The sequence below is a fragment of the Arachis hypogaea genome, chromosome 3 (genome assembly GCF_003086295.3).
Source record: "Arachis hypogaea cultivar Tifrunner chromosome 3, arahy.Tifrunner.gnm2.J5K5, whole genome shotgun sequence".
Classification (NCBI taxonomy): domain Eukaryota; kingdom Viridiplantae; phylum Streptophyta; class Magnoliopsida; order Fabales; family Fabaceae; genus Arachis; species Arachis hypogaea.
This window is the reverse complement of record NC_092038.1, coordinates 110,664,502-110,685,274: the sequence shown is the minus strand read 5'-3', so window position 1 is coordinate 110,685,274 and position 20,773 is coordinate 110,664,502. Positions and strand designations below refer to the sequence as shown.

General features: G+C 32.2%; 2 protein-coding genes across 6 annotated transcripts; one reads left to right on the top strand and one right to left on the bottom strand.

The window, feature by feature from the left end:
• Positions 1-1,593: 1,593 nt before the first annotated feature.
• Positions 1,594-5,837, top strand: LOC112790897 (uncharacterized). Of its 2 annotated transcripts, none has more exons than XM_025833518.3 (3): positions 1,594-2,024; positions 2,763-4,617; positions 4,941-5,837. In XM_025833518.3, the coding sequence occupies exons 2-3, from the start codon at positions 2,779-2,781 to the stop codon at positions 5,271-5,273; spliced, it is 2,172 nt and encodes a 723-aa protein (XP_025689303.1). In that variant the 5' UTR covers positions 1,594-2,024; positions 2,763-2,778; the 3' UTR covers positions 5,274-5,837. The 2 variants fall into 2 exon arrangements, with proteins under 2 accessions (XP_025689303.1, XP_025689304.1); XM_025833519.3 differs by lacking the exon at positions 1,594-2,024 and adding an exon at positions 2,463-2,649.
• A 7,550-nt stretch (positions 5,838-13,387) lies between these two features.
• Positions 13,388-18,389, bottom strand: LOC112790895 (uncharacterized). Of its 4 annotated transcripts, XM_025833517.3 has the most exons (11): positions 18,171-18,367; positions 17,933-18,040; positions 17,387-17,782; positions 16,486-17,320; positions 16,244-16,362; positions 15,987-16,111; positions 15,067-15,166; positions 14,604-14,678; positions 14,430-14,513; positions 14,091-14,176; positions 13,388-13,937 (listed from the first exon to the last, which is right to left on the bottom strand). In XM_025833517.3, exons 3-11 carry the CDS (start codon positions 17,711-17,713, stop codon positions 13,808-13,810), a joined length of 1,881 nt encoding a protein of 626 aa, XP_025689302.1. In that variant the 5' UTR covers positions 17,714-17,782; positions 17,933-18,040; positions 18,171-18,367; the 3' UTR covers positions 13,388-13,807. The 4 variants fall into 4 exon arrangements, 3 of the variants coding, with proteins under 3 accessions (XP_025689302.1, XP_025689300.1, XP_025689301.1); XR_003196964.3 differs by having other exon boundaries at positions 14,091-14,186; positions 16,486-17,782; positions 18,171-18,389; XM_025833515.3 differs by having other exon boundaries at positions 16,486-17,782; positions 18,171-18,389.
• Positions 18,390-20,773: the final 2,384 nt, after the last annotated feature.

Genomic DNA, 20,773 nt, shown 5'->3' with positions numbered 1-20,773 from the left:
TGATTTATAAAAAAATTTGGATGTGTAATATTATTTTATATTTTAATATTTATTAATAATAAAAGAATTTCAAATTTTTCTTTTTCATCTTATTTTAAAATACATTGATGTGCATTAGTTAATATTTAAAACTAATAAATACTAAACTTAATAATATATTTATGAATAGACATAATTTAACTATATTTTTAAACAAAGCAATTTATCATAAAATTAATATAATTACTTCAACTAAACAAAATATTTTAAAATTAAATATTTAATTACAATATTTAATTTTTCTTATATTTAAAATAAATTAAAATTTAAAAAACTCTCACCTAAACACATTCTAAAAATTTTTCCTCTAGGGGTTATTTGTCTTTCAGGAAAGGTGCTCTCTCAATTGATTCTTTCTCGGGTTTGCACTTCGTACACTTGCTTTGCTTTCACCTTAGATCACTGATCTCATGCTGAGTGAGTGGCTGAGACACAAATTAATTAAATTATTTCTTGAAAAATGCAAAGTGAAGAGAAAGGAAAATAAGGGCTTGTTTGGGTGAGTTTTAAGAAAAAATTTTTTTGAATATTTTTTTTTAAAGATCTTATAGAGAAGTAAAATTAACTTTATGTTTAGATATTTCATGTAAAAAGATCTTTTTATTTATCAATTATGTTTGGGTATAACAATATAAAAGTACTTTTTTGTTTATTTATTACATGAAGAATATCTTTTTTTTTTAAAGAAAAAAGATCTTTTAAAAAAAGATGTAAATTACAGCTTCTCAAAAAAAAATTTATTTTACTAGTACTTTTATTTTTACTACTAGAAATTTGCCAAACACGTTAAAAAATAAAAAGGTCTTTTTTATTGAAAAAAGATTTTTTTTAACAAAATAATGGTGTCCAAACATATACTAATTATGTTATGTATGCATAATTTTTATGTTAGATACTTAGATTTAGTGTAAACCTAATATGAGGGAGACTTAACTACTAATTTAATATTAAAAAATTTAGATCTTAACAATTATTTTTTTAAAAAAAATATTATTAACAAAATAATTATTGAATGATTTAAAATTCGATAAAAATAATTAATTAATTATATTTTTTATAAGTGATAAAAACTTTTGTATTTATCAAACAATTTATCTATTTAATCCGAATTTTTACAATAATATTTAAATAAATATTTAAAAAGTACAAAAAAATATTTAGAATAAAATTTGATTTTTATTTTTTTTATTTTTCAAAAAAATTAATCATTCACAATAAAAAATTAAAAAATTCATTTGATATAAAATTATTAAATTTTAAAGTTGAATATATTTTATTTTTCTAACAATACTTGCAAAAAACTATATTAAAAATTAATCTCTCAACATTTCTTAAAATATATATTTAATATCTAATTTTTTTGTCACATTTTTTAATTTTTTGACATCTTATTTATTGTTAGTTCTAAAACTATTTTTATTACTCATGTAAAAATATTCGTACTATTTTAGTAATTTTGTCTAAGTGAAATTTAGATTTTAGATCTTAATAGATAGATAAGATGGGTCGACACAATACTCTATTATATATATAATTTTTTTTTCTCAAAAGAAAGCAACATCATATGATGGTGCTTGAGGAACATGGCTTTAGTAGACTTTGGCACAAGAGACATGGACACAATAGTAGCAACCTGTTGTCTCTTCTTTCTCCGCTTACTCGTGTGAGAGAGTTTTCAATGCTTCTCTCTTACTCTTACGCTTACTGGCTTCAGTTACTGCTTCTATACATTGCTTTTTGTCATCACTTGCCATTGCTCCTTCTGTGGTGTTTGTTGAACTAGATTGAAGTGAAGTTGCTTGTTCTGAACCTCGTTTCAACGCTTAATTTGGACCATTTGGCCCAGCTTCACTAAATGGAGTTGCTTTTATAAGTTATTCTGATGGAAACTTTTTGCTCAAGTTTGGACATTTATGGTGGTTGTGCATTGAAGCTGGTTGTTGGGATTTCTTTTTCTTCAGTTTACTCCTCCAAGATCTACTCCAGTATGTCCTATTCCTTTTTCCACTCTTATGGTTTGGAATCAAACCCTGCTTTATTATTATTATTATTATTATTATTATTATTATTATTATTATTATTATTATTATTATTATTATTATTATTATTTATGATTAAACATTTGTACATCACACTTTACTCACATTTTGGGTATTATAAGGATAATCATGCAGTGTTCTTACTTCTTTCCAGCATTTGTCTTTTCCTTTTGCAATTTCTTTATCCAACAGATCATATGGGATTTCTTTCCGGTGTTCAGAATCCTAATAATGGTTTAGTCATTTATTTATTCTGTGATACAACCTATAATTTTTTTGAACAATGGTGGGGCGCGTCCTTTAGAATACTGGCCGTTTACAAGGTCATAATTGCCATTTCAAAATTACATTTTTTATGAGAGGGTAGCGACTGTTTTGCAGTGTAGGTACCATTCTATCACTTGATGTAAAAGGAAAAAAAAAGATTGGAGCTAAACCCCTTCTTGATTATTGAGTCCAACGTTTTTTTTTTAAATATTCTTTTTATACACAATAGTTTGGGTTCATGAGTGTGATGTTCTTGGCATTTAGTCCTTTTTGTTTTGTCTAATGAAAATTTTCTCAATGGAAGGTTTGTTTCCCTTGCCAAAGTGCGAGGATTAGTATACTTCTAGCAATATGATTATGTCAATGTTGTGTCCAACTTTTTCCTTGCTACACACTAATGTCTATCTCTTTCTGCAGGGCTCTGAATTCATCAATGGGACAAGACTTGGAGCTGGATATAAGTGAAAAGTATTCAGTGGGTCTGAGTCCCAATACCGTTCTTCCGTCTTCGAATGCAAAGAGATCCAGAAAAGGAAAACCCTCCGGGAAAGATGGTTTTATAACCCTCAAGGGGGACTTTGCAGATATAAAACTTGCTCACTTTCGCAGTGCTTCATGTAAGAGTCATTTCTCCAGGACTCATGGATTGGAAGGTAACATTGAAATGAGGCGTGGCTCCATGTATCAGAGTTCAGAGGAAAGAAAAGCTGTAAGGAAAATGGGCATGGAAGGAAGGAAGAAAATTGAAATTTCCAGGAGGAGTGACATCTCTTTCTCAGGTAGCATTCTTGATTCTTTGTGTGGTTCAGATGCCGAAGATTCTGAGCCGAGAACATCGGAGATATCTCCGGATTCAAACTTGGGTTCCCTATCGGTTTCCAGGTCATTGGCTTACATGGAGCCAAAGTCTTCAAAAGACTTCATTGAAATTTGCATGAGTTCAGATGTCAAGCATGGGAGAGGTTTTACAAATTTAAGAAGTGATAAAATTGCTGATTCTCTAATTCATGGCAATTCTCATCTTGAAAAGGACACGGTTCACTCACTGAAAAAGTCAGTCTCTGCTAAGGTGGAAGTCTCTCACTTGTTGCTATCACCATCAGAAAGTGATTGCTCATCAAGTGCAAGTTCAAAAGTTGAACTTAACCCTCTTAGGAAAAGGATGAATCAATTCACAAAGTCAAAATCTTTGAGAAGTCCAACAAGCCATAAGGTGGAAACTAATGAGGCCAGATCAAATGAGACTGCAAACATTACAAGGAGCAGGACATATCAGAAATCGTTGTTAAGTGATTTATCTAACACAGGGAAACAGTCTGACATTATTTCTGAGTTCATCAGTAGAGAAATCCAGTATTCAGGTATAGCATCCTCACCAGTTCACCTGCATGGTAATCTCAGGATAGAAAACAAACATGGAGTACCATTTTTGGAGTTCAAGGTCAGGTGCCCTGAAGATGTCTTTGTGGCGAAGGCATGGAGAACTCGTCATGCTTTTAATTGGGTATATACCTTCCACTCCATTGATAATAGAAAGAAGAGCAGTGCAAGTGCAACCGGCTCAGAATCCCATGAGTTTGACAAAGATTGCTCCATGGTAGCACAGATGGTAGTTTCCAGCAATTTAGGTTCCGAACAAGAAAGCCAAGTATCTGATAACTCTATGGTGACAGAATTTGTGTTGTATGATTTTACACACTCAAGACCAAGTGTTTCACATGAAACAAAGTCTTTCTGTGAGCAAGATGCTTCTGAGAGACGAAAAGCTTCCAAGGAAGAGACTTTGAGGCTGGATGAAGAGAATCTTGCTAGTAAAAACAAACGTCAATACAAGCCTCTATCAACTGGTGTCAAATTGGATTACACAGATTCTTATCATTTGTTCTCCACTAGATCATATTCAAACGTCGAAAGTGCTGCTATTGTTTTAGAAATTCCATTTTCTAGGAGAGAAAGCTTGAAGTACAGAAGAGGAGATAGAATAAGTGCTAAAGAGTACTCTAGCATTAGGGATCAGAGTAGAAATAGCCTTAATGAGAGAAAATTCCAGGAACAGTTGAAGGTGGTGATACCAACAGGCAATCATGGTTTACCAGACACCGAAAGTCAAGGTCCGTCGTCATTACTTGATCGATTGAGACATGGTGGAGGTTGTGACTGTGGTGGCTGGGACATGGCCTGTCCCCTTATTCTTTTAGGCAATCCTAGTATTCAATTTTCCGAAGACTGCCCTCTTATGGAGGAATATCAAGCACTGGAACTCTTCATTCAGGTACAACTTGAATTTTGCAGAACAAGGATAGATACTTTTAAGGGAAATTTCAGAACCCTTGTAGAGTAACACTGTACAGTAGTTAAGAAGATCCTTCAAGCTAGCTTGAAAACTCTACCTTGTTATTTGTGTCTATCAAAATTAAGATAGTGCACAAAGTTATGAATTTGCAGATACTGTGCGGACATTGATATACTTATAGGCTTTTTATTAACATTTTTTCTTATTAAAGCTTTCTTTATCTACCGCAAAGTTTAACTTGCTTCATTTTATGACTCGTCATTGGTTTTTTACGATAACTTGTATTGCTTTGTGGTCTATAGGGGGCAAAAGAATGTAGCCCTACATTCAGCATGAGGAGAATTGAAGAGGGCCAATATGCAGTGGATTTTCATGTGCAATTATCCACGTTACAAGCATTCTCTATCAGTGTTGCTATTTTGCATGGCAGTTCCAACTTCAGCGAAGCAAGGCAAAATAAACCCCAACAACTATCTCAATGCAGCTCACTAAAAATGCTTATTGAGGAGGATGTAGAGTTTTACATCAAATCAGTCACAAAGGAGGAGAGCAGGAAAACAGTGTCCAAGACTCAGAAAGGAATCCCTCGACCGTATGCACTGAACCCACCTTTTTCTCCTATTGCACGAGTATAGAGTGTAATTCAGGATTAAGATCTCAGCTTGGAGACATGAAGACAGAAGCAAAGTGATTGCATGACAAAATATCTGTTGTCTCTTATCCCTCCACCAGCCTTATGCTCTTAAAGTCATTGCTGGTTGTAGGGACTCTGCTTCTAGGAGACGAGCTGAACTTTTGTAACAAGCAAAATAGAGGATCTTAGTGATGATTCCATTTGCATGGATATAAAGTTTTGTTGCTGGAGGAAATGCCTTGCTCACTGAAGCTAAGAAAAATGCACTCTGAATGGGAAATACAGAGAGGAAATGTAAATGATCTGCTGCATTAGGGATATGATATTCAGAATCATTCTTTGTAATAAATTCTTTCATGCCAGTCACTAAAAGTTCATGGGATAGCATGAGAATATTGTCTATATTGTAATGGGGGCAGTTAGATGGGGGGAAATCTTTGAACCAGGTAGAAGATAGCATAGAAGCCCTTTTCTCTCTTCCAGTTTGTATGTGTATCTATTAAGAATCTCAAAGGAAAATTGATGGAAGTGGACTGGAATGAATCCAAGTTATTTGATGTCCAAATGGATCTACCTTAAAATAGTATATATATAAGAACCTTGTGATGATAAAATCTAGGCAACTATCATGAAATGGCAAAATAAATACACTCTAGACATGATGTTATATAGTTTCAATCCTGAATGATGTGAATTTGAGAATTTGTGGGGACAAATAATCATAATTAGGATGCTGGAAAACAAGATTATTGGCCTATTTCTGTAGAACACTGCAGGAATATATTGAATAGGGCACTCTACAGAATTCTCATAAAGATATGGATTATGATTCAACCATGATGAGAAAATTGGATTTGTATCATTCACTTATTATGCTTTCGGCTATGATCATGTGCATGACAAGTACAAGCTTATTGTGAGACTCCAAGACCGGAATTTCTCGTCAAGTTCTTCTTTTGCGTTTTCCAGCATCAGGAATTCTCAATCGCCCATGTAAGAGAAACTGTGGTGGTATAATTTTCACTGGAATATTAATTACTAGTACCACAATGTTATATGGAACGTTACATACATGAGAAATGTTTTCTGCATTCTTTATTTTTCATGTATTCGGGCAACTCATTTACTCTACTACCGTTTTTTTAACGAATGGAGAAAAAAAAAACACGTGTAAGATACACTTTAAAAAAAAAATTATCATTTTTACTCTTTGAAAAATTATAAGTAACCAAGTCTATATGCATTCAAATGGTTATTCCAGCAGCCAACATTTCAAAAAACTAGGTAAATGCACCGCGACCTTTTTCTCCAACTCCTCTCATCGTGACGTCGCGTCCTCCATCTCCAAGTCGTGTCGCCGCGCCTCTGTGCCCTCCTGATTCGTCTTCTGTTGCCGCACCGCCAAGCTTCCCCTTCCCTATTCTTCTCGTCAGGACACTACATCCTCTCTTCCAACCCTTCTCGTCGCGACACAGTCCATCTCTCTTCCAACCTTTTTCGTCACGATGCCATCCCATCTTCCTCTAAATCCTCTCGTCCCGTCATGACGTTGCCGCGTAGAAATCCTCTCGCCGCAACGCCATTTAGTGTCTTCTCCAACTCGCGCGGCCGTAGTTACGCCACACATGGCGTTCTTCTTCTTCTTTTTCTTAGGTTTCGATTGTGTTTTTTTATATGTTTTTGGATGTTTTTTTTCTTATATTTCAGATGTTTCTTTTTTTTTAGGTTTTAAATAAACTTTTTAATCAAAAAGCTCTACAATCAAGGGAATTATCTAACCAAGTTCAAGTGTCCAACCAACTTGTTATAACTGTTTTTCACATTACGTGTCACTTATTGTACGCGCAATTTTTTTCATCTTCTTCGAACGTGCTTCTTCTTCTTGTTACACACTCCTGCTTTTTCTTCTCCTCTTTTTTTCTCATCTTTCTCACCATCATCATCACCACCACCTCTTCCTCCTCCTTCTTTTTCTCATTTGATTTATTATTTTCCTTCATTTTTCTCCTGCCACTTCATTATCATCACCATTATCGTTATCGTCGTCGTTATCGATATCATAGTTAGAAATTTTGGTATTAGAGTGAAGACATTTTGGTACTATGTTTTATAAATTTATGTGCTGTTTTATATATTAGTTTAGCCATCTTTTTCTTATACGTAAATACCAATATTCATTCTTTTTCGAACTTTTGCATTTATTCTGCTTAAGTTCATTGCGTTATCAATAGATTTTTACATATATTCTCTTTTCTATTTAAAATTTGCGAATCTGCAACTCAAGCCTTAATGAAATAAGTTTTTAGTTCTATCACATCATTAGTTAAAAAATTTAGTATTAGAGTGAAGACATTTCAATGTTATTTTTTAGAATTGTATATGTTGTTTTATATATGAGATAAGCATTCAATTCATTGAATGTGTAATGTTTTATAGAAAGATTCAATATTTTGTGTGTGTCGTGTTACTGAACTTCTGGTGTCAATTTGATGTTATTTTATTTCATTTTATAGAGTTAATGTGATCTTTTAATATGCAATTAACTTTCTACATTTTGTATCATTGTATTTAAATTTCGGTGTCACTTTAAATAAATTTTGGTATTATTTTTGTTTCTAACAAGAATTCAATCCAATAAGTGTGAACCTACATTCATTCAACTAAACAAGATTATAATACAGTATAGACTGATGAGTTTGGAAAACTCCAAATTAAATACGATGATGATCAAACATTATTAATTAATTTAAAAATTATTAATTTGAATTTTAGTTCATATTTTTTAATTAATAATTTTGTTGCTTGCATATTTTGTCATTGGACATAAAAAAATCATGAAGCCCAAAATGATAATCAGCCTTGTACAAAAATCCTATCTAATATGTGGCTGAATTATTTTATTAGGCAACATGAATTGGGCCAAGAAATTTTGCTACAGCCCAAAATCATTGTGGTTGAAAGACCAACATTATGGTCCGACTTGAAGAAGAAGGAAAGTGGAGCATGTGGTTTCTATTACCCATTTACTTTGGTGGGATCCAAATTCAAAGTGAAAACATGCTTTTCACGGATACCTACTCCCACTTTAGAATGGAATTCAAAGTTAATTAAATGGGTTTAATTGCTTTGGTAACATGAAAGAGAAAGTGCAAGTGATATGATGGCATTTAATTGATTACACGTTACTAGGCATGGGAATGAGAAATTAACTCATTTTTAATTTCTTTCTTTCAATTACATTGAAAGCTTTTCTGTATTCTTTCTCTTCTCTCTTCAGTTTCGGTCATGTCAAGAAGAAAAAGAAGAAGCAAGCTATCAGAGGTAAAGTACAGTAGCAGAGAAACTATGTGCAAGCAAGAGGTCATGGTGATGATGGCATTAGCAAAAAGAAGATTTACAGTATGGTGTGGCTGAGATCTTTACCACAAATGGTAAGATGTGGTGAAGAAGTTTTAAGATCACTATACCTAAAAATGGTGGAAGATTTAACTCGGTCAGAGAAGAAGATCCTTGGGATATAGCTCGTCTCTACTTTTGTTCATCCATCACAGAAGGTAGCTACTGTAACTACATGGGAAGAAGCAGAAGATAGAGTAGATGGAGCTGTCAAGCATCAAAGACTCATCAAGGGTCAGAAATTCTTCATAGGGAGCAAATCAAGATAGAAGGCCCGAATTGATGAAGTTTGGTGAGATGGGATGAGGAAGAGGTAATTGCATGTGAGAAGAAGAAGCAGTTGGCTCGGTTCAACCGTTTCAACCTTGGAGGCTTCCCCTTCTATAATAAGGGTGAACATGCAAGGCTTGAGACAAAGAGAAAAGAGTGAAAGCACAAAGTTCTCAGCTACCCAAGCTAACAGAAGTTCTTCTCCTTCAATGTGCTTCATGTTGTATTTTTCTGTTTAGTTTTGTCTGTCTTGAGTCCCATGGAAAAAGGCAAACATTGAGGTTTGTATGAAAAAATCATAAAGCGGAAAAAGGCAGAGTATACAAAATTAAAAGAAAAAATCATAAATGTCCTAGAGGTCCTTTGTACATCTGTGTTCTGTTTCATAATTCTCTGGGAATCCCCTTGCAAGTTGGGTTAACACTTAGTAGTTGAAAGCTTGGTAGGTGACCAAGTCAAGTTCAGGATTGGGGATAGATTCTGGACTTGTCCCAGATAGGAAGGGTAGTTTCTAGGGAGAATTGTTGTCTATAATCAGCATGATTATAGTGAAATTTCATCATTGTTGTGATGGAGACTGGGTGTAGGCTGCATTGCACTTAGCAGCTGAACCAAGATACTTCTTGGTGTGATTCTCTCTTTCTCTTCTACTCTATTTTCTCATTCTGTTGCACAAGAGACAAAATTAAAAATTATCTCCTCATTGGTTACGAGACAAAAAAGAAAATGTCTCTTGACTAGTGACGAGACAAAAAGCAGAAATATCTTCTCAAGGCATTCTTAACGGGCAGAAAGTGTTACTCAGCAAAAAGGGATTAAGATTCAACCCCCCTTCTCTTAGCCACTGATAACCATCATAGGCATATTAATTCAAGTCTAATATGAGAAACAATGCTCCTAAAAAAAGAGGTAAGAGCAACAAAAAATAAAGAAATAAGAATAATAAGTAAAAAAATGTAGCATTAAAGATATTCCTGTGTTTTCGTAGAAAAATTTCAGTGTCAAAATTAAGAAATTTTGATATTACTGCTAAGAAATTTCGGGGTTATTGTTTGCACAATTCAAAATTCTCTTTCTTCCTCATTCTTCTTGTTATTTCACATTTTCATGAGTCTTGTTTCACCTTCTTAACAAGAACTTTTGTTACGGTTAAAAAATTTCAGAATGAAAATTTTGAAACTTCTATGTCACGATTAAAAATTTTCTGGTGGTATTTTCTGATAAATTCTGCATAAATCAAAAACCATCCATCATCGTCGTTGTCGTCGTCGTCATCATCATCATCATCTTGTTTTACCTTCTCATAATTCTTTTTGTTTTACGCTTTTATAAGAATAAAAACAAGAAAAAAAAAGAAACACATAATGCTGCAAAATCACCAGGAAGAGAAAGAGAAGGAAAAGAGAAAAAGAATGCAGCAACAATAGTAGCAATAAAAGAATAACGATGAATACACGCAAAGAAAAAGAAGGAATGCCAAAAAAAATAAGGAATACGAAATACGAACGTTTACATTAGTGGAGAGTTAGAGTGTGTAGACACTAGACATGCTCTCACTAATGAAATTTTTTTTTGTTGGATTTAGACCAACTTGATTAGACTTGGTTATAAAAAAGACTTGTATGTATAATAATACTGTTTTTTTTTTAATGTTAGATGTTTCTTTTCTTAGTTTTTGAATATTTTTTGGATATTTATTTTTATTTGATTTTAGATGTTTTTCATGATAATTTGAATCTACGTTTTTTTTTCAACAAAAAAATACTCAAAAAAAGGACTCAACGCACGATATTGGCAGCACGGATAATTTTGAACGACCGACGGTGATAGACGGTGCGGCGCAGTTTTAGACTGTAGTATGTGGATTTTTTTTTGGGATTTTTTTTTACAATTTATATACTAATTAACTGTAGTTAATTGATACCTAGTCAGTTGCCTAAGAAAGTTAGTTTTTATCCAAACTTTAGTCTTAACAAAAATTCCTTCAATTAGTTTGAGTTTCAAATTCAGTCATACGGTAAGAAAGGAATGACCCATGAGCACACAATAGTAAAGGTAGAAGAGGCTTATTGTAGGTGAAAAAAAAAAATACAAAAGAAGACTATAAGACCATGAAATGAACATTAGTATTATATGAATGATATTGTTTGTGTCTTTGAATAAATTGCTAAATACTATATTTATTTATTTTAGAGTAATATTTTAAATAGATTTTCAAAAAAATTTAAACAGATTTGTCTCTAAAAAAATTTAACTATAATTTTAAGTTGGATTTTTTTTTCATTAAACACCAAATATGTTTTTAGTCCAATTTAAATAGTTAGGACTATCAACTATGTTCTATGTATCAGTTAACTTGTTGACGTGTCACGTGCAGGACAGTTTGGTCTCTGACCACGTGAACAAAACAACGTTGTATTATATAAGAATAAAACAACCTCATTTTAAAGTGGGTCCCTAATTTAAAAGCAAAAAAAATGAAACAACACCGTTTAAAAGGGGACCAACTCCTTCAACGAGAAGTCCATCATGGCGACAACGAAGACAGAGGCTTCTGGTGGAGGGCGCGGGGAGGATGACGAAGATGTTGAGCTAGAGGAGGGAGATTGGTAAGGAAGAGAAGAGGAGGAAGATGATGCAGCGATGGAGTGTTGGCCACCGGACCGGATTGGTGAACTAGATCTCCAACCAATCCGGTTCAGTACAGTGACCGTTTAAGGATGAGAACAGTATAACTGAATTGCTCTAGAGAAAATTTTTAAATTGTTGAAGATGTAGTTTGAACCAGAGTCTTTTTTGTTATTGCATGTTCTTCTTACCACTAAATTATATTATTTCTTGTTATTTTATATACTAATTATTAATTATATAGTAAAAATATACAATAATTTTGTTAATATTATTTTAATTTTATACTCATTTATATTTAAATTAATTATATTTTTATTATTCATAATTATTAAAATAAATGTTATTAAACATGTATAAATAAAAATATCAAGTATTTTTATTAATTACAATATCCTAATTCTTTTTATGATTATATGACATTTATTAAATATTATTTTTCAATAAATACATATAGTATATAACAATATAATAAATATAAACTAAATCAGTTAGTTATTGAAATAAAAAATAGTTACTTTAGTATAAAAATAAAATAAAATAATTTTATTATGAAAAATATTAGAATTTTATATACTTATTTAATGATAATTTATTATAACTTATTGATTATAATTTGTTGAAATTTGATTGTTTTTAAAATATTAGTGAATATATGTATTTTAAATTTTAATTTAGTTTTTTGACTATTTTATATTTTTTATTTACGTAAGACTGGTTTAAACAATAAACCAGTAAACTAATAATCTGACTGGTTCGATCACCGATTTGATTCTAACAACTATACTAGGAACTAATTTCTCCTATTCAAAATGGCTAGGGCGTTTCACTTAACCGGACACGTCAATGAGTTAATTGACGCATAGAACGTCGCTGTTAGTTTTAACTGGTTCAAACTAAGCTGGGACATATCTGGCATATAATAAAAAAAGTCCAAAATCCCGACATATTTGGCATATTATTCTTATTTTATCTTATCTTTAATGAGTGTGTCTTTGTTGGGATACTTTTAAGTGTTTGTTTGAGTATCATTAAATTGGTAAGAAAAAGATATTTTATTTATTGAAAAAAAAGTATATTTATTTTTTTATTTTTTTAGTGTGTTTAATAAATTTCTAGTAGTAAAAGAAAAAATATTAAAAAAATAAAAAATATATTTTTTGATAAGCTACAATTTACATTTCTTTAAAAGATCTTTCTTTTAAAAGAAATATTTTTTACATAATAAATAAACAAAAAAAATATTTTTATATTGTTATATTCAAACATAATTGATAAATAAAAAATTTTTTTACATAAGATATCTAAATATAAAATTACTTTTATTTTTCTATAAGAAATTAAAAAAAAAACTAACTAAATTTTTTTTAAAAAAACTCATCCAAACAAATCCTAAGAATTGAGTGTTGAGGATCACAATGCATTTATTTATGGCAACTATTAAGTGAATATAATTTTATAAACTTAAAATACTTCAAACGTAACATACAATTTATTCTATTTTTGGCCAAACTACTAGATTATGAATTATGGTACTTGATATAGTGTTAGTTTAAATTGACTTTTTGAGTGAAAAAATATTTTTTTGTTAAAATAAAATATTTTTGTTCAATTTAAATATATTTAGATACGTCTTTTAAAAAAATATTTTTATTAAAAAATAAATTATTTACTTTTTTTTAAACTAACAATACTTTGCTTAAAAAAAAAACAGAAACAAAAAACATTTTTAATACTTAAAACTCTTTAAAAAGCCTATTCAAATGTAAAATAACTTTTGTTTTTTTTCAAAAAAAAATTTAAAGATGAAAAAATAAGTAATTTTTCTAATGCCAATCCAAACTGGGCCATAGTTAATATTCATGATATCTGTTTAATTTTTCAAATATTTTTTTGCCAGGACATTATGTCATTCTATATATGTCCTTGTGTCAGACCATAAATACCCCTCTATTTCTAAGATACTTGGGTTACCTTTCAGAGAGAAAAAAAAAATTCTGATATTCTTATGACCTATAAAGCTGTAACTCACAAGCTCTAATTTCTGGAGCAAAACTATTTAGTATTCACTTGAACATATGAATACAAATCCCCCCTTTTCTCTCGTATTTGTGCACCTTCGGGTCCAGCAAGCCAAGCCACCGCATGCATTAAATATACATTTCATGCACCATTAACCTTTTCTTCAGCAATCTATCTCAGTTCAAGCACCATTAACTCTGTTTTTTATTTCTTCAGTCTTCAACATTTATGAACGTGTGAACCAGTGGGGTTGGATGCTTCCAAAGAAAACACTTTCTTGAAAAATTCATAAGAGGCAAAAAACAGTGATCCTTGAGACATGTACATGATCAACCTTGGAGTCAATCCCCTGGTGACAGACAAAGCAAGCACATCTCAAAGCAAATTTGAGTGTTACATATTGCTGTCCTAAATGTATAGAATGTTTAGCAGTTGCTCTACTTTTGTCATACATTTTCTTATGATATAAATGATAATAATGGCTAGAGTTGGAAAATAATACCTGTACAGGCCCTTCAAACCTTCACTCTTGCTAATTTTGTAAAGGCCTTGGAACACATTATCATATTGATTTATAGAGCCAGGGAGCTGCAATCCACTTAAATCATAAGCGAAATTAAGAATAAAAATCATACCATCTGTACAAAAATATATAAATAGTTCATGCTATGACAAAGAACAATTTTAGACACCAAGTGTTTAGATCTTAAGGTTTGTCTTCAACAACTAACTATGTGGCGGCACCAGTTCAATTTATATCATCAGTCTTACTGATAGTCCACTTTAAAGTAGAAACAAGAATTAATATAATTGGACGGCTTGCTTATTAGTTTTTTCAAACCTGTGTCTGCAATCTTGTCTTGATCACATCAAAAGGAGTTGTGAACAATGCAGCAGTAGATCCAGCTAATCCTCCACATAATAACTACAAAAATATGCAAAATGATCACAGTTCACATGCATCTTAGTGAGACAAAACGAAGATTATGAAAGCACAAGTAGCACACGAACTTACAGTCTGAAATGCATTAGGTTGAATAGTAGATGACAACGATGGCATCACTTTCTTCAAGCTTTCATATGTATAAAACTATAATTGTTCACAGAAAATAGCCATAAGTAAAATCTTATCACAAAGAACTTAGAAAAGCAACTACAGAATAATATTAACAGCAGAAGTTAGAGATGAAAAAATCAACAATCATACAAAGCTTCCTCTACACTCATATTAAGACATGAAGAAGTCCAGGGTCAAAGTTGGCAGCAAAGATGGAAAATAGCAAATCACCAATTCCTCATAGCTGACAGCACATGCATCTTGGAGACAATCTATTTTGTATGTAATTAATAAACATGTATTGAAAGATGGAAAATAGCAAATCACCAATTCCTCATAGCTGACAGCACATGCATCTTGGAGACAATCTATTTTGTATGTAATTAATAAACATGTATTGAAAGTTGAAACGCCTATTAACCTTGATAATTGAATGTGGAACATTTCGGCACAGTACAGCTCCCCAACCTGCATAAAGGGATGTAAACCCACCATTTCTGATAATTCCAACCAAAGCATCCCTGCACAGATTATATTCATAAGCAGGGAAAAGTAAAAGTAATACAATTAGAAAATGGAAAAGTATTGCATAGGAAAGTAGGGTTTTTCACTGAAATAAAATAAAAAAATTTATCATTTTCCAAAACCCCATTTTTCAACTTTAATTTCTCAAATACGATTTTTTTTTATCAAGAGCAAGATCGTCGCACCCTCCAGCAAACTTCACTTCAAATTCCAAAAAAAAATGGCAAACTTCACAACGGACAATGGCAACCATTATCATCGTCTCCAGAGTACATAGGAGTACACAAGAGTACCCAGGAATAAATCATATTTTTATTGGAGAAATAATGATTTTTTTTTAATTTATAATGAGAAAAAATCCTTGTTAAATATGACTTATTCCCGTATATATCTGTGTATGTCTGTAGACGATGATAATGATTGCCATTAACGCCAGCAATGTTTAAGAAGCCATGATTGTTGTCTGTGTATTTTTGTGTACTCCTATGTACTCTTGGAGACGATGATAATGGCTTAAAAATTTGAGTTTTGGCGGCGAACTCGCCCTAAATCCAAAAAAAATCGTATTTGGAAAATTAAAGTTAAAAAATCAGGAATGGAAAAATAATTATTTTTTTTATTTTATTTCTGAAAAAAATCCTAAGAAAGTACTCCAAGAAAGAATGAAAATAGATTACAATTCTTTTTGTAACAGGGAATATAGATTCCAAATTTTCAGTGATTGAATAGATTCACAAAACACATAAAGCCAAAGGCATCCTCAATCAGATCAAGAAGTGATGACAGGTACAGATGATAAAAAGGGCTGAGCCATACCAACAGCTGCGATAATGCGACCCAACTTGCATCTGCTGCTTAATTCGTTCACTAGGAGTGAAAATAAAAGAGGTTGCAATACTTGCAGCACCACCACCCACACAATGGGCAAAAGAATAATACTCCTTCACATAATAAGCAAAAGTTATTCTATGACTCAGGCTCCCCTAGATGGTGTCATGGTGCCACATGCAGAATAAAATTGGGGGAAAAAACACAAGATAGATATGGATTGGATATAATGAAAGACAAGCTACCGTTGGAAGATAAGGAACCAAAGCTGCTTTAATTGATTCATAGGTGAAAGTATAAACTGCAGATATTGGAGCAGAACATGCAATGTTTGTAGTAATTCCACGATATAGTCCGAGCAATCCTGAAAGCAGTTCATCAACTCTGAGTAAAAAAAAAAAAAAAAAAAAGAAAACTAGTGGAGGATTTAGTTCAAAAGGGAAAGTTTATAAATTAAGCAACACATAGATATCTAGCAAAGACCAACCTCTGTCAGAAACAACTGATTTTCCAATGTTAACAATGGATCTCTGTTCTGCACGGCATGACTGAATAACCGTCTTAATCGTGTCAACTGGATGTAAACAAAGGCTAACACATACACCAGCCAATGCCCCAGAAAAAGCATGCTCTTGCTTTGCAACAGAATAACAAGGCTTCTGAGGGGTTGCTGCAAAGCTCTGAACCTTAGCTTCATCATCGGTTATATCCGCAAAATGTCTTCTTTGAATTTCCAGCATTTCATTATTGTCAAGCTTATGCTGGCACTGGATAGAAGCACTATCACGGGTATGCAAAGATTTAATATGATAATCTGCATAGATATTAGAAGATGAGATCTGCCAAGCACCAACATCAGAATTAGTGTCAGGCAAAACTGGAAGAAAATAATCCGAACACAGAGTGCTAACATTTTCTCTGTCCATAGCTGTATCACTGGATAATGGTAGATCTTCATCTAAAACTAAATCGGGATTGCAAACATCACTCTCATTAACCACCGTCAAGGTGCTTGTACCTGTTGAAATGCAGTCCCCACCCACTGGGGAATTAACTTTCTTGTTCCCAAGATCTGTAGCCTTCACGTGGTATTTAAGTCTTTTAGGCGCATCCCTACTCATCCACCAATAAACATTTCGCGATTGAAATGAGATTTTCTCAGTCCCAAGTTCTGTTTCTTTCCGATATTCATTTAAACTGTTATCAGTGGCCTGCATAAATCTCTGGAACAAAGAACCAATATGCTCCTGACGTCCATTACGTGACTGAAGCACCAATGCCTTTTGTGTTACCGTAGGGAAATCTATTTTTTCCTGCAAAATCTGTGAACCATATGCTGTAGCTCCCACATTAACCTGAAAGTAATTAGTGTTAGTTGAGCTACATACCCCTCCATTCCTTTCCACATGAATGCCATCAGGAATATTCTTTATCGGGAACCCTTTATCATCTCGACTCCCATTTTCCTCGCGGAGCAAAACTGAGAGTGGGCAACTCGCAGAATCCCATATCTGTCCTACTGCAGAGATGAGCTGAGCGGTGCTCAGTATCTGAGGGTGCTTCGGCTTTGGCTCAGAACTCGTGTAGCACTGCTTATTCTCACTATTGGAAACAGAAGGCTTATGATTCACACGGGAAAGACTTCCCCCATGTTGATTCCGCTTATATTTGATCGAATGTTGATCACTTTTTGGAGATTTATTGCATCCAGACATTCACAACTGTTTTTTTTCTTTCTATATCTCCCTCAAGAATAACTTGAAAATGTCTGCATGGGGGAGAACCTGCAAACCCAGCAAGCATTATCATTCATTCATTCATGAATTGCAAACGAAATTAGTACTAACTTTCAATCACTTACTACACTTAATCCCTTATCTTGCAATTGAAACAAGAAAGAATAAATAAATAGATCAATAAGCAGAGTTAATTACCGGTTAAATGGTTCTCATGTGTGTGACATGGAAAAGAAAGGAATGGCAGGCGAATCAAAATCGCTGACATCAAGGTTGAAGCATATTAAGCTAAGAGAATCAGGTAATCTGCCTCCCAAATATAAATGAATTTATTAAAAGGAAAAAGTCAGGGACAAACCAATAGTAAAAAAGATGCTAGGTTTAAAAAATGAGAACATAAGTAAATTAATAACAAGAAGTCGAATGGAAGTGGAACCTGGAAGAAAGCAGCGAGAGTTGATGATGAGAACGAGCGGGAGAGGGCTTGAAATTCATGTTGACGACGCGAAAAAAAAGAGGGTTCAAGAAGCACAGCAAGCAACAATTTCAATGTGGGTTTATGCTTATGGATTGCTGCGCCCACTTTGCCTCGCATTACACCCAACACCTCCGATCGTATGAATCTCCCACCCTTCGTTTTCAACACTCTTTCTTTTTTCTTTTTCAAAAAATAAAATGGAATAAAAAGAAAAGGACAAATTGATTCTTGATAAGAGGACATTTACCCTAAAATGATTTCTGAGATTGGTTACATGTACTAAAATCGTTTTTGAGATTCTAATTGCATCAATTAAGATGAAAAAAAAATGATGCATCATATTAGTCCTAACTTATTTTCTATTAACAATGTGATGATATGACATGATGATATAGACTATAAGTGACATGTGTCATTTCATGATTTGGCCACGTATAATGGTATGATAATATGGTGACCAGTGACACGTGGCATGCTGATGTGGATAGTTGTGCCACGTGTCATAATGTTATTTGGCCACGTGTTCGTTTGCGCCACGTGTTGCAACAGTATTCGTCCACGTGTCATCTATTATATCATCATTGTATATGCACCAAATTAGTCTCTCACTTTGTATTAAGTGACTCATTTTAGTCCTTGAAATTGAATGTCGTACACCAAATTAGTCCCTTCACCAATTTTCTCATTTTTTTAAATTTAAAATTTTAATATCTTAAATATACTAATTTCAATTATATTTTTCATATATCGTTTAAATACAAGTGCTTTCATAAAAATTTTTAAGAGTTTAGTTTTAATTATATAATTTTTTTAATAATTTAATATTGGTAAAGTTTGTAATATATAAATATGTTATTATAAAAAAAATAATTATATGATTGATTAGACATATTTTTTTCATAAAAAATATGTATTTTTTAACAAGAAATTAATAATTAAAATAAACATTTTTTTTTCTTATGAAATACATGTTTTCTTTATGTGTAAATGAGCTAGATTGAAGGCACTTCAAGCACCCTCACTACAATCTTTGACCTCTGCAGTCTAGACGAAAGAGGTCGAAGATGGTAACGAGGAAAACTTGAAATGCCTTCATGTCAACTCCAAAACGGCGGTTATTAAGGGTATCCGCAAGAAAAAAATATTTTATAAAAGTACTGAAAGAGGTCAGAGATAGTAGTGAAGGTGCTTAAAATGCCTTCACGTCAACTCCAAGTCGGCGGTTAGAGTATTCGCAAGAGAAAAAATATTTTATAAAACACTTTTATTTGAAGAACATGTGAAAAAATAGAATTGAAATTAATGCATTTAAAAATATTGAGAATTTTTGAATTTATAGAAAAAAATGAGAAAAAACTGGTGAAGGGACTAGTTTGGTGCACGACATTTAATTTCAGGGACTAAAAGGAGTCACTTAATGTAAAGTGAGGGACTAATTTGGTGCATAAACAACGATGACATAATGGATGACACGTGGACAAATACTGTTGCGACACGTGGCACAAACGGACACGTGGCCAAATAACATTGTAACATGTGGCACAACCATCCACGTCAACATGCCACGTATCACTGGTCACCACATCATCATACCATTACACGTGGCCAAATCATGAAGTGACACGTGTCACTCACAATCGACGTCATCATGCCATGTCATCACGTCGTTAATGAAAAATGGATCAGGGACTAATATGGTGCACTTTTTCAATCTCATGGACGATTTTAGTGCATGATGCCAATCTCAGGAACTATTTTGGGGTTTAACTCGACATTTAAGTTATGAAGTTTCTAATTTCCTCAATTTGGATACATTGATTTCTAAATCTAATTTGTCTCATTTTAAAAATTCTCTTACGTGAGTATTTATATTGGTTATGTCAGTATAATGAGAATTACATTTGATTTTTTTGTCTGACAAACTTAAGTAAACAATAAAAATTAATATGTCCAGATTTTAAGAAGATTAAAAACTTAAATATATTTTCAATTCTTGAAAACTTAAATATTTATGAGAAAAAAATAAAAAATCTATTTATATTTTTCTCTAGAATAAAATAAAAGTATTTACATAAATTAAATCTTCAATTTGACTTGTAGTACCAAAGCCTTTTAAAGCCTGATTTTTGTAAGTTCCGAAAATATATTAGTATTACACAATGAAACAAACGTGTATAAAGTATTTATACTATTATGATGTCAGTATAAAATACAATTTGCGATTAGTATTTTAATAATTTTTAAACATATATCCTGCAAAACACAGGTTGCGTTTTATCTTTTTCTCTCTTTTTTTTTGTTTTGAACAACACAAAGTACAAGTTGCGTTTTGTTTTTTTGAATTTTATTTTATTTTAAAATCTGCAAAATACTGGTTGCGTTTTGTAAAGTATAATTTGTATTTTGATTAAATAAAATATTTTAATTTGAGAGATTTGTCTATAAATATTGTTATCATTTATCTCTCTTTTATACTTGAGTTTTTTTTTGTGACAATTAGTAGTATCAACAAATTTTGGGTGAGGTGAGGTTGAAGTTATAAAAAGTATTGTAAATTTGCA

Coding starts and splice junctions, on each gene's coding strand:
- LOC112790895 (XM_025833515.3), bottom strand. CDS start 17,713: ATGTCTGGATGCAATAAATCTCCAAAAAGTGATCAACATTCGATCAAA. Junction 16,112..16,243: donor TGGTTCCTTATCTTCCAACG/GTAGCTTGTCTT, acceptor TATTATGTGAAG/GAGTATTATTCTTTTGCCCA. Junction 14,514..14,603: donor AACCTAATGCATTTCAGACT/GTAAGTTCGTGT, acceptor ATATTTTTGTAG/TTATTATGTGGAGGATTAGC.
- LOC112790897 (XM_025833518.3), top strand. CDS start 2,779: ATGGGACAAGACTTGGAGCTGGATATAAGTGAAAAGTATTCAGTGGGT. Junction 4,618..4,940: donor CACTGGAACTCTTCATTCAG/GTACAACTTGAA, acceptor TGTGGTCTATAG/GGGGCAAAAGAATGTAGCCC.